The sequence below is a fragment of the Rhineura floridana genome, chromosome 10, assembly GCF_030035675.1.
Source record: "Rhineura floridana isolate rRhiFlo1 chromosome 10, rRhiFlo1.hap2, whole genome shotgun sequence".
Classification (NCBI taxonomy): Eukaryota; Metazoa; Chordata; class Lepidosauria; order Squamata; family Rhineuridae; genus Rhineura; species Rhineura floridana.
The window spans coordinates 64139626-64153419 of record NC_084489.1 but is presented as its reverse complement, the minus strand read 5'-3'; the positions used below and the strand labels follow the sequence as shown (position 1 = coordinate 64153419).

The following is a 13794-nucleotide window of genomic DNA, read 5'->3' as shown; positions in this document are numbered from 1 at the left end:
CCTTTGGAAGTCGGGGAAAAAGCCCTTTCCAAAATACAATAGCAGTTTATATTGTCAAAGCTAGAGGTTAATGTAGAAAGCATGTAGTATAGAAAGTCTACAAGATTCTCTTTAGCATACTGAACCACTTCAGAAGGATGCATGAAGATTTAAACTCCTTCTTTGCTTTAAGGTTGGGGGGGGCTTGTAAGCATATTGGTCTGAACGCATTTGTAAGCCTCCTTAGGATTAGAAACCTTGCCCTGGTCTTGGGGAGCTGCTTGCAAGTGCATTCAACTAAAGTGCTTTCCAAGTCCTCCCACAGACCTTCCTGCTCAGTGCAGAAATGTTGGGGACTGAGCAGGTATACCTGTTCCTACTATGCAGTTTAAACCTTTGTGAGTTCTTTTGAAGGCTTTCATAGGGCTTCTGACTGCCAGTTACCACTTTGCTTGATGGCTGGAATTTTTCTAGCCAGTACAAACATTGTTTTATTGGACAAACATTGCTTTATTGGATTAAGGTTAATTTAGTTATCTCAGCGGGGAAAATCCTTGGTTGGTGTGTCGGGAAGAGATGGAAATAATGTTGGAGACTTATAGTTGTGCACAGCAGCTCCTTCTGCTTCTTCGTGAATAGAAGTTTATTGCCCCAGTCTCTAGATTCCACTGCTGTTTTAACAGCAGGAAAAGATATGGTGATGAAGGAGTTAATGATGCAAGGTTGAAGGCTCCAGTTTGCTCATGCTGCAGTCAGGAAATACAAAGCTTAGCTTGAGCGCCAGCTGAACACTACATTTCCTGGCTATGCCTAATGCTTAAAAAAAAGGCTGCATAGAACCATGTGTGTGTTCTCAAGTCTTCCTGTTTGCACATTTCAGTTTGTCAATAGTAATATTTCCCCTTGGTAGATATAAAGTGCTGCTCTAAAAGGAAATGGTGTGCTTCATTTAGCATTTTGATAGTAACATGCCTGAATTATTTGCTTATCCTGGAAAGGCAAAAGGCTGCTTTTTCTGAGTATATGTCTTATCAGTTGTAGCATGCTGTCAATCTAAGCATGATTAGGAGTTTTGGGAAGAGTGCAAGTGCTATAGTTTCAGGAGCCCAGATGTGAACTCTGAGATCATGAAACCTGCAGGTTAGCCAGAAGCTATGCATGGATTTTACAGTTGTAGATTTTACACACATTGGTTTAGGCAGTCTTAGGAGAAGCCACAGCAATTTTATTTGCCCTTCAAATATTTTTGTACTGTTCCTTTCTGTTACTGGGTGCCAGGGCTGTGGAGTCAGTACCCCAAACCTTCGACTCAGACTCCTCTATTTTTCTACTGTCCGACTCTAACTCCGACTCCTTCATAAATGGCATATGTATATTAACTAGTAATAACAAATTTACTGTAGTAAAATGGTAGCACAAGGCATTTCATCACCACCACCTGAATCATCAGGCTAAATTGATAGAACATAAAATATATTTATTTGATTAAAATTTCTGAACAAGAAAACTTTCCTAAATTCCTATGAAAGTTTTTATTTTGAAGCTGGAGTAGGCATCGGTACATTTTTACTGACTCTGACTCCACCCAAAATTGCTTCCGACTCCACAACTCCGACTCCACAGCCCTGCTGGGTGCATCGAATCGTAGGTCTTAAAATCATAAAATCATAGAATAGTAGAGTTGGAAGGGGCCTATAAGGCCATCAAGTCCAACACCCTGCTCAATGCAGGAATTTATTTATTTATTCGACTTATTAGTCGCTTATCTGGCTGAATTGTCAGCCACTCTAAGTGACGTACAAAGCAGAACATGTAAACATCAAAACATTAAGAGACTAACAATAAAAACTAACAATAACGTAAAAGCAACAAATTCCAATAGTAATAGGGCTTCTCTCCTGTATAGTCCGGAGGTGTAACTACCGATGGAGGTTCCTGGTGTAAGCATAGAACCAGTGTGGCAGTGGTTCATTTGCAAGATGTAAAGCAACATCCTCCCCCGATCTTAACATCCAGCAACTCCAAGAAAGAGAGGGGCGGGACAACAGGCCCCTCAAAATCAAAACCAACAGGGCAGTTCTCAAGGAAGCCAAGGCAGAGGAGCCAGGGTGTAAACACGACTGATAACAGGCAAAACAAACAGAGGCTGCGTGGCAAAACGACAGCTGCCGCAGGGGCGCCTCCCACTCCTCAGAAGCCAAAAGATTATCACAGCAACTACGTCTTCCAAGGTCAGGCCACAACACCCGACCCACCAGTCTCCGGCTCCAGCCTGCCTCTGAGTCCAGCCCGGCTCGGTGCTCTCCACCGTGAGAGGCGGCGGCGGCCTGATGTAGGTAACGCCTCTGGGACATTCCGGTAGCTAGTGTCCAATTCAGGTCAAATAACAAGAGAGGCAGGATAGAAAGTATGGAAAGAAGGGAGCGGGGCTCCCCCATCTTTCCCATGCACTCCCAAACGTTGCAGCTTCCAGTGGGAGGGAGAATTACTCCGTAAAAGCCATCAATAGAAGAGCTCCGTCCACCATAGCTCCCTCGCCCGTAGCCATCTTGTTCTAGCTGTCCAAATCAATCCAAATCAAAGCATTCCTGACAGATGGCTGTCCAGCTGCCTCTTGAATGCCTCCAGTGTCGGAGAGCCCACTACCTCTCTAGGTAAATGGTTCCATTGTCGTATGGCTCTTAACAGTTCAGAAGTTTTTCCTGATGTCTAGTCTAAATCTGGCTTCTTGCAACCTGAGCCCATTATTCTGTGTCCTGCACTCTGGGACGATCAAGAAGAGATCCTGGCCCTCCTGTGTGTGACAACCTTTCATGTACTTGAAGAGTGCTATCATAGCTCCCCTCAGTCTTCTCCTCTCCATGCTAAACATGCCCAGTTCTTTCAGTCTCTCCTCATAGGGCTTGGTTTCCAGTGCCCTGATCATCCTTGTTGTCCTACTCTGAACCTGTTTGTCTGCATCCTTCTTGAAGTGCAGAGACCAGAACTGGACGCAGTACTCAAGATGAGGCCTAACCAGTGCTGAATAGAGGGGAACTAATACTTTACACGATTTGGAAACTATACTTCTGTTAATGCAGCCTAATATAGCATTTGCCATTTTTGCAGCCACACTGTACTGTTAGCTCATATTCAGCTTGTGATCAACGACAATTCCAAGATCCTTCTCACATGTTGTATTGCTGAGCCATGTATCCCCCATATTATCACTGTGCATTTGGTTTCTTTTTCCTAGGAGTAGAGCTTTGCATTTATCCCTGTTGAATTTCATTCTGTTGTTTTCAGCCCAATGCTCCAGCCTATCAGGGTCCCTTTGAATTTTGTTTCTGTCTGCCACAATATTAGCTATGCCTCCCAATTTTGTATCATCTGCAAATTTGATAAGCATGCTTTGTACCTCCTCATCCAAGTCGTTAATAAAAATGTTGAAGAGCACTCAGCCCAGGACCAAGTCCTGTGGTACCCCACTTGTTACTTCCACCCAGTTTGAGAAGGAACCATTGATAAGCACTCTTTGAGTACGATTCTGGAGCCAACTGTGGATCCACCTGATAGTTGTTCCATCCAGCCCACATTTAGCTAGCTTGCTAATCAGAATATCATGGAGCACTTTGTCAAAGGCTTTGCTGAAGTTGAGATATACTATGTCCACAGCATTCCCACAGTTTACAAGTGAGGTTACCTGATCAAAAAAAGACAAGATTAGTTTGGTAGGATTTGTTCTTGATAAATCCGTGTTGGCTCCTAGTAATCACTGCATTGTTTTCAAGGTGCTTACAGATTGACTGTTTTATAATCTGCTCCAGAGTTTTTCCAGGGATTGATGTTAAGGTGATTGGTCTGTAGTTCCCCAGTTCCTCATTTTTGCCCTTTTTGAAGATAGGGACAACAATAGCTCTCCTCCAGTCATCCGGCACTTCACCAGTCCTCCATGATTTCGCAAAGATAATAGAGAGCGGTTCTGAGAGTTCTTCAGCCAGTTCCTTCAATACTCTAGGATGCAGTCTTACAAGCTTCTTATTTAGAAGGAATTGTTATTCACTCCAGGTGAACCAGGAGATGGCTTAACGGTTTTGATTTTCCATTATCTTGACTGTTTGCGTTGGCCCTTCGTATTTGGCCTTCTTTGATTCTTCTGTTTGTGAGAAGTGATGTAGCATCCTGACAAAGTGTGCAATCTGTAGCCTTAGGCAAGTGTATTTCTTTTATATCACCCTTATATTGCACACAATGGAAAGGCTAATGCTGACCTGTTCCATTTTTCATACTTGCTGGCACTGGATGCTCAGATATGTGCTCTAATTCCAACATTTTAGCAATAGGCTGTTGAGTGTCTCAGATCCCTGCAATCTTTTGCTCGTGTTTGGAAAAATTCTACAGAAACCAGGAGGATGGAACTTGTTTTCATTAAAAGGGTGGGTGGGGAATTTTAATCTAGTTGTTAGCATTGTAGAGGAAGGAGAGAGAGCAGAGATATGGCTGTATCAAACGAGTGTTTACACCATTTTACATATCTGAATGGAAGTGCTTTCTTTACTACTTCCCAACATGCACAAAGAACCTTAGTTTTCATAATTAAAAACGGTATTGGAGCTCTGTTTGAAGCTGCCCATTTGCTCAAACTTCCGACTGTAACAACTTGAGTCCACTATTACAAATGCTAGGTCAGAGCTTAAAATTTGAACCTTTTGGTTTGCTGTTGAATGTTATGGAGGCTAGAAATCTTGTAGTGGTGAATTAAATAACATTCTGGTTGTGGCAAAAATTGTGTGGTCTCTGATACTGCAACCTCACTCCAGCAATGAATGATATTTTTCTTTTAAGTTTTGGAAATTGTTGAGACTGATGTATTGACTAGGTTGGAGTATTGGCATACTTGTTCTAACAAATTTAGGAGAAAGAGGTTTGCTGGATTAGGCTAAAACAGCCTTTCCCGACCAGTGTGCCTTCAGATGTTGTTGGACCACAATTCCCATCTTTCCTGACCATTGGCAATGCTGGCTGAGGCTGATAGGAGTTGTGGTCCAACAACATCTGGAGGCACACTGGTTGGGAAAGGCTGGGCTAAAGGCTTTTGCTCCCTAGTAACTGGTATTAGGAGGCATATAGCCCCTAAACCTAGTGGTAGCCATTGATATGCCATGAATTTGTCTGGTCCCTTTTCAAGCTGTCTAAGCTAGTGGCCATCAGCCGCCTCCTTTAATAGTAAATTCAAATAAATTAATAGCATGAGGGCACCTTCGGGTTTGTACTAGAACTCATAAATAACATTGGGAAGATGCTTTGGGAGTTGTGTTTGTAAAACAATTAGAACTGTGGCAGGTTTCACAGAACGCCTTTAAACCTTTCTCCATCAAATTCTAGCATTGGGCATTCTAGCATCCTCCTTCCATCAGGATAGCCAGGCAATACAGTATAGATACAAGGCTATTGTTTTCCCTAAGAAGGCTGTAGAAAAGGGAGCAACTAGCAAAGGGAGCAATGGTGGGTGGAAATGCATCCTCCTGGTTTGCTCTGAGTTTCTGAAAGTCTACACTTCAAGAATTTTGGGAGTTTTCATCCCACCACCCTCCATTCTCGGCCCAGAATGAAGGGTATGGGAGAGCTATAAAAATGTTGCTCTAGTGAATTATTAGAGGTTTTCTACTGCAATAGTTTTTTAAACAAGACCATATGCTACTTGCTGCTTATTCCTCCTTCTCTCTGTGTGATGCAAATTTCTAGTTCCATCTTATATTGCAGAATCAGTAATACCGTATTCTGGGTGATCTAAATTATTAAAGAGTTGCTTCTTCCTCTCTCTGAACTTAGAAAATAATACATCTGTCTTTTCTTTCCACTCCTCCAGGCTCCAGACAAAAGGAAAGCCTTAGAAGAGACCAAAGCATATACAACTCAGTCTTTAGCCAGTGTTGCGTATCAGATCAATGCACTGGCCAACAATGTGCTCCAACTACTGGATATCCAAGCGTCCCAGCTTCGGAGAATGGAGTCCTCAATCAATCATATTTCCCAGGTAATCTTTTCAAAGAGATGCTAAAGATACTTTTCTTGAGTATTTCAACGATGTAAGAGACTTTGAGATGGTTCACATGTAATGCCAAACCATAGTTTGACATTAGTATACATAAGCCTCAGGCCTGCATGTGCTTTCCCCAGCATGCTTAGATCCCTCCCCTTTGTAGCTAGTTATAGTTTGCTTACACATCCAGACCAGCAAACCATGGTTTTCACTTGCCCTCCAAACCAGTATTTCAAATCACAATCAAACTGATTTAGGATTCTGGTTTGAACAGCAAGTGAATACCATAATTGAATGAATGAATGAATTGTTTCTTACCGCCACAGACCAATAAAAATAAATACACACATGAAACATATTGCTAGTTAAACAAGCAGGTACATATAAATATATATTGTTTATTGTTTATTTTTTCCCTCAAGGAGCCAGCAGGAAATTTCTCCTTATCTGTAACGATGTCAGAAAATTGTTCACAACCCTCTCAGTAATATCAGAGGAAACATCCCTTAAGCAAAACTATATAAACTTTTCAGGAGATTTTCCTAAAGCAGTTCTTAATAGAGGGAGAAGCAACACTTCTCAAAATTCACTATACAGGTCATGGAATAGAAGAACATGATCAACGGGTTCTTTTGCCCCAGCTCCACACAAGTGTTCATTAACCAGGGTACTGCTATATTATCCACTTAAAAATGCAGAAGACAACATGTTAAAACAAGTCAGAACTAATGCTCTCCTATACTTGCAGATAGCTAATGTATACAAGTATGAAGCTGTGATGGTTCCATAATTTAAAGGGTTATTAAGGAGTGATGGAGAATGGGATTTGTTAGCTGCAGATCTTGGATACATTAGATCTAAGTCTACTAATCTTTGAATAACAAAGAATTGGGCTGCCTTCAACCCATAATTACCCAAATCTTCAGTAGAAACAGCATTCCTAAGTAACTTCTCCAGCTCTATCAAAAGCAAAAGAATCTTAAGAACTATGAGGGAAGAGAACTCACAGGAGCTGCAGAAAAGTGCAAACATCACCACCACTTCAGGGAATCAATCAACCAAAGCTTTGCATTCAACTGATTGAATGCCCACTTCCAAATGAATATCCGCATTCCCCACACAAGATGATAAGCCCAGTATCTTAACTGTAGTTTACTCATTTAGATGTAATGGTAAACTGTGGTTTGCTCTCGGTTTAGAAAACCAAGGTGTAGCAATTTATTACATGCTTAAAGTGTACTCTGAACCAGGGATGGCTAACCTGTCACCCTCCCACTGATGATGCTTTTAAACCATTGTCTTGTTTGTGAAGACTCAGTAGGCTGTTTGGTAGTTTGGACTGCCAGAAAAGGTGTAATTCTAGAGAATGTTGACATGGTTCGCCATTAAACAAAACTGCAACGTTTCTTGCAGTAGACCAGAGGAAAGTGCGTTAGAGGGGCTGGGAACCAGGGAAAGAGGTTTTCTTGGCTATGAGCTGCAACGATGAAGATGATTATGAAGTTCATACACTGATTTTGAAAAGCCCAAACAAATCTTTCCTTGCTTCTGGTTTCAGTCAAATGCCTCTCTGCATTCATGTTATTCTTATGCCACCTCTTCCTGGACTTTTCATATTTGTGCATGTATGTGAGGGAGAGACTAAGACATTGCTGAATAGCTCATCTAACATATGTAAATGGGACAGTGTTAAGGGATTTATTTTAAGTGTAAGTGCTTAACCCAGCGTTTCCCAACTAGTGGGCCACCAGATGTTGTTGGACCACAATTCCCATCTTTCCTGACCATTGACGATGCTAGCTGAGGCTGATGGGGGTTGTGGTCCAACAACATCTGGTGGCCCACTAGTTGGGAAAGGCTGGCTTAACCTGTATAATAATGTATGCTTTAATTGCTCTCCTTTTGGAAACTATTTAGGACTACTGTTAATGTGAGGGTGGAAAACCTGCAGTCCTATGGGTGTTGCTGGACTATAACTGCTGTAATTCCTGACCATTGTCTATGCTGGCTTGTGGTGATGCGAGTTGAAGTTCAACAACATGGAGAGAGTCACAGGTTTGGTCAATACCTTTGACACCTGGAAGGCCAGCCATGCCTATCTGTCTCTGTGGCATTGGACATAAGATAAGAATCTGTTCCTATTTTGTGATGGTCAGCTTCCATTATTTTTCCCGATTTTACCAATTTCTGGATGCAATGAACTGCATTGTGTAGGCCATCAAGGTTTCAAAATGTTCCTCCTTGATGAATACCCAGGTTTCAAATAAGCTGAGAGGGTGATAATGGCAATATTCAACTGTATGGGTCTAAGCTTGCAAATGGCAATATGTTAGAACATTCTGTTCCTTTTATTCTCTGTTAAAAAAATGGCATTTATAAAACCCAGCAATTTAAACACATTTTTTTTAAAAAATCTAGGATTAATTGAATTTTTAATTTTTGTTTTTATAAATAATAAGCAGCTCATTACAGATAGTTAGACATGGGTGTAATTATAACAATATATCCATTTTCTTTCTGTCATTCGCAAAAGGATACAAGACAGAGTAAAAATGCAACCCTCCCCTTCTCTCCAGTTGAGTTTTGCATTGAGGAACAGATGCACCTGCCTCCAGTGTTTGAATGTGTCATGTTTTGAAACCAGTACTTTCAGCACTACTTTTTTAAAAAATGGTTGTATATCAGTGGGTTTGTGAATGTTGGGTGATATCCAACTAAGGCTGCAATCCAGTACATGTCTACTCAAAACTAAGCTCCATTGGTTTCAATGGGATTTATTCCCAAAGAAGTATGTATTGGATTGCAGCCTAAGTCATACTCAGTAGACCCACCAAAATCAATGGATGAAAGTTTCTGAAATTGATTTTTTTCCAGTGGGATTGATCTATGATGGTTAACATCTACTAACTGCCAATTTGTGTTTAATCTTAAAAGCCTATTTTATATCTTTTTGGCTGCTTATTAATACTAATTGTGTCATAGTCTGAAATCTCTGTTGGTAGAAATGGTGCAACTCCCTGTTCTGTTTAGCTCTTGGCTTGAGCTGAAGGCCCTACTATGCAGAAAGCTATTGAGTCACCTGATACATGAACTGTTTGCTAAAAGATTGTGAACAATTAATGCTTTGTAAAGCATTTTGAGAGTATTTAGCAAGGCCACTTGGTAGCTTTTTTGGATGTTTGTTCTTTTGGAAATTAATCTTAGCTCTATAAACCTCTCCAGACTTCCTTATAAAAGTTTAACTCATATCTAGTTTTAGCATTTCAAAATTTCTTTTCAAAAGTGAGGATGTCGATGCTCTTCATTCCACTGATTTGAAAAGCAAAATTCTATACCAAGCCTTTACTTTCCAATGTAGAGGTGTGTCTCAATGATTGTGTGTGTTCTGGCTGCAGTGATAAGCCACTTTGTCTACCTGGGTAGAAAGAACATAGGTATAAATGAAATGAAAATGGACTGCCTTCAAGTCGATTCTGACTTATGGCAAACCTAGGGTTTTCATGGTAAGCGGTATTCAGAGGGGGTTTACCATTGCTCTCCTCTGAGGCTGAGAGGCAGTGACTGGCCCAAGGTCACCCAGTGAGCTTCATGGCTGTGTGGGGATTTGAAGTCCAACAATCTAACCACTATGCCACACAGGCTCTCTAGGTATAAATACTAATACATATTTGTGATCACTTTGTATAATAACAATAATTCTCTCCTGCCCTTTTGTCCCAAAGGAGCCCAGTAATACAAAGTGCTGCAGTGGAAGTCGCAATAGGCAGATCTGGTATATCCATTTTGAGACTTTTCTAAGGTCTCTTTGGGACTTATAAAGTAAAAATGTTTGCAAGTTCTCCCTCCCCCCATTTAACAATTTGTCTCCTCCTAACCTGTGGTTTCTGTGTGACCACTGTGATTCCCCCAAAGTTGAATATTCTTAGGACCATGACTTGATCCATAATTTGCAGTCAAATGTTAAACATTTCCAGATAGGTCTTGACTCTCAGGCTTTTCATGCAACTTCCCTTCAGCAGTTTTTCATCCTAGTTTAGGCTACTAACAGCGGCATCACTAATGGGAGTGCGGGGGGTGCGGACCTCTGGCGCGCGCCCTCCTAGGGGCATGGACAGAGGTGGCTGGTCTTGTGCGTGCACGCACTCACCACACGCTCCAGGCTGAGGGTGGAAGGCCCGTCCAGGCTTCAGCGCCAGTGAGCGGGCACCTGCTTTGGGTGCCGGGGGGCAGCGGCGTCACTAGCGGGAGTGTGGGGGGGTGCGGGTCTGGGTGTCACCCCCCTCATGGTGTCACCTGGGTACGATCTGCACCCCCCGCACCCTGGTAGTGATGCCCCTGGCAACTAAACTAGTTATATTATTCTTTTAGTTCAAAACACTAGGAGAATTTGCTATTTTTAACATTTTAGTATCTTCACTGCGAACGTCAGAGGCAGCTGGATTTTCAGAAAGTTTCTGAAAGGGCAGTTGTCAAATATGTCAGGATGACTGCCACTGGATCGCTATTGTGGCCTCCTAGGATCCCTCCACAAGAGTTTTGCTAAATACTTTGCAAATTTGTATGCACTGCTGACCTGCCAAAATTGCAGCACACCTTACATACTATCAGAACAGGTTTCAACTTGGCTGGTTAAGTGCCATCAACTAGGGATAACTGCATATAGATCCTTTAAGGTAAACTTTTCTTGAGGCAGCGGTTTTCAGGCTGTTCCAAAGAGTCTAGGAGCTCTTTAGAAGCTTCTCAGGATTTCCTGAACTGAGGGCAAGCTTCCCAGAAAGACGTGAATGGAGGACTGCTCTGGAATTGTGCAGCCACAGAGAAAGCAGCATGTAGAGCTGCAGTAACTGCAAGAGGTCTGTCGTAATTCCAGAATGAATAGACTGTACCCTAGAACACATTCCTCAGAATACTCTGCAATAGGCAAGCATTCTCCCATCTTCTGTGGGAGATGCACAGGAGTTCCTTTTCAGACAAATCCGTGTGGAATCAAAACCATGACTTTAAGGTTTCTGTATGCTTTTATGTATGAAGTGTGCATGATGTTCTTCAAATTCTCAGTTTTTGCAACAAAGTATGAGTATATATTTTTTGTTATTACTTAACCCATATGTATGGAATCGAGCAATTGCTTGCAGTTGACACCTTTCATTTTGAGTGCTTGTGAATAATTGCATGAGAACAGGACAAGGTTACTAGATAACTCATTACATCCTGAGTGTTTGGAGCAGACTCATTAAAAATAAGAGAGAGAGTATATATATCACACATCATTCTAACTCTGGCCACTTCCATCTACATAAGTGGGAAGCCCTTTTGACACTTTTGGAAAAATATGTGAACATCAGCAATTCCAATTCATCAGCAATTCCAGGAATTTTCTAAAATATACAATGTCCTGTCTAATGCAAACTATTTAAAGCACAAATTCAGGAATAAAAATAATATCTTGTCACCCGTAATATTTTGTGGAGTTGGATTATTTGAAAGCACTTGATTATGATCTATTGTTAAAAGAATGAATATTTGTTTTCAAATGCCTGTGAATCGAAAAGTCAGAAGCTGTTTTATAATTGAGTATGTAAGATTGCCAGAGTGTTTTCTCTACAACTCTCTATTTTATTTTAGGAATAGATTTTCAATACATAGAATCATAGAGATGGAAGGGGTCTATAAGGCTATCAAGTCCAACCCCCTGCTCAATGCAGGAATCTAAATTAAAGCATACCCAACAAACAGGTGGCTGTCCAGCTGCCACTTGAATGCCTCCAGTGTTGGGAGAGCTCACCACCTCCCTAGGTATTGGTTCCATACCAGACAAGTATCAGTTACTGCAGAAGTATCTTAAATAGTGCTGCTATGATTAATACACAGTTAATATATCTTTAAAAAGTTGTGTGATATTTAGCACTAAAAACTCTTACTTAAGGTTTTAAAAGTACTTATGGCTCTGATTTGTCTGGTGTGTGTATGTGTATCATTTCTCAGAAAATTAAAAACTGCTTTTGAACATTGTTTTCCTTTTATATGTAATCCACTATTATCAGACCACCAAATGTTCTGAAATCACATCAGGCCTCAGTTGTCTTCATCATGAGGCATTATTGGTGTATGGTATTTGTCCTCTGGGTGAGTTTCAGTTTCCTCTAGTCTGTTTTTGCCCCATGAAGATTAAAGTCAGCATTTAAAATGGGGCACTTTCTATTGCTGATAATAAAATTCTATTGATTGTATTTGCTTTAAACTGATTTTGATATTTTACTGTAATCCACCCTGGGACCTTGTGGTGAAGGGTGGATAAGAAATTGAAATATAATAATAATGATCATAAATAAGAATATAAATAATTAGCAGTCATCATGAACAAATTTTACAGTGCCATTTGAAAATCGGCTTCATTTTAAATGAGTAATACTTAGCATTTATATAGTGCATTTAGCATGTTCAAAGCACTTCACATTATCTTGTTGTAAAGTGGGGGGAGGCTCTGTCCCTCTAGAGTGGCTGTCCACCAACAGCTGCAATGCCACACTTTCCCTGATCCAGCTGTAAACTAACTCAGTATTAGGCTGATATTAGGAACATAGGAAGCTGCCTTTTTCTGAGTTAGACCATTGGTCCATGCAGTTCAGCACTGTCGACACTGACTGGCAGCGACTTTACAGGATTCCAGACTTTGAACATTCCCAGCTCCATCTGTAGATCTTGGGGGCTGAACCTGGGCCTTTCTGTGTGTAAAGCAGATGCTCTGACTGAGCTATGGACGGCCATTCCTCATATTGCAGATGGGGGTTGGGCTGAGAGATGCTGATTTGTCTAAGCCCACTTACTAAGTTCATGGGCAAGTTTCAAATGGAGGATCTCTGATTCATAGTTACATCTCAGATCTATGCTATGCCATACCAACATCTTTGAAAATAGACAAAAATGGCTGTTTAGATTCCTTTAGGTGTTCTTTTTAGCCTGTGTGCTAGGGGAAGTTGCAATACACCGTTAATTTTGCTTGCTGCATTTTTGACCCCCTTGGTGCCCCATATTAATGACCTTCATAGCTCAGCAGGAATTTAACCTGGTTTTCCTTCATCTAAGCTGGTCACCTTATCAATTGCATCACATCAGCCAGGAGAAACTGGGTTTTGGAAACAAAAAGCAGATGGCCAACATGCTTATGGGTTCCTTAGGGCTGATAGTAACTGAGATAGCGTGGAGGCCTGCTTTACTCATTAGTGCAATACTGAGTTTGTGTAAGGATGTCCTTTTCCTGAGGAGCTTCTGTTCATCTTGAAGATTGAATTTAGTGGGACAAGAGCAGATTTGTAACAGAGTGTTATGTGGACCCTTCTTTGGGCAGTGTGCAAGTTGTAGGTTTGACAAAATTACAGAACAAATGAGGGACTATTGATATTCAGAGCTAAGCAACTGTTACCCATCTAGAAAATGGAGACCCTTCTTATTAGAGTGCTCTTAAATGGGTTCCTCTGCTGTTCAAGTATTTAATGGGTTAGGAAGCTTGTGGTATAAGAATGACTCCTCTGACCTCTGTCATTTACAACTCTGGTGTTTATTTCCCCATCTTATGCTATTGATAGTGAGTGCAGATGGGAAAGCCACCAAATAGTTTTTATTCTGCAGAAGTGAGGAAGATGTCAATGGCATTAAAAATGATATACATTCTTCAAGAGTGTAAATAATTCTTCCTCCCTCCTTCCACGTTCCCAGAATAAAACAAAACAACTTGGAATAAAGCTGTAGAAAAGCAATCTCTGCTGAGTTGAGATCTCTTTAAAAGAACATAA

The 13794-nt window shown here is 41.1% G+C and overlaps 1 protein-coding gene across 4 annotated transcripts in view; it reads left to right on the top strand.

Annotated features, from left to right (window-relative positions):
* Positions 1-13794, top strand: part of ABI1 (abl interactor 1) — a 127863-nt gene that overhangs the window by 35897 nt on the left and 78172 nt on the right. For all 4 annotated transcript variants that reach the window (XM_061585720.1, XM_061585719.1, XM_061585718.1 and 1 more), the window contains exon 2: positions 5828-5995. In XM_061585720.1, coding sequence (XP_061441704.1) covers positions 5828-5995 — 168 coding nt within the window. The remainder of the gene's footprint in view (positions 1-5827; positions 5996-13794) is intronic.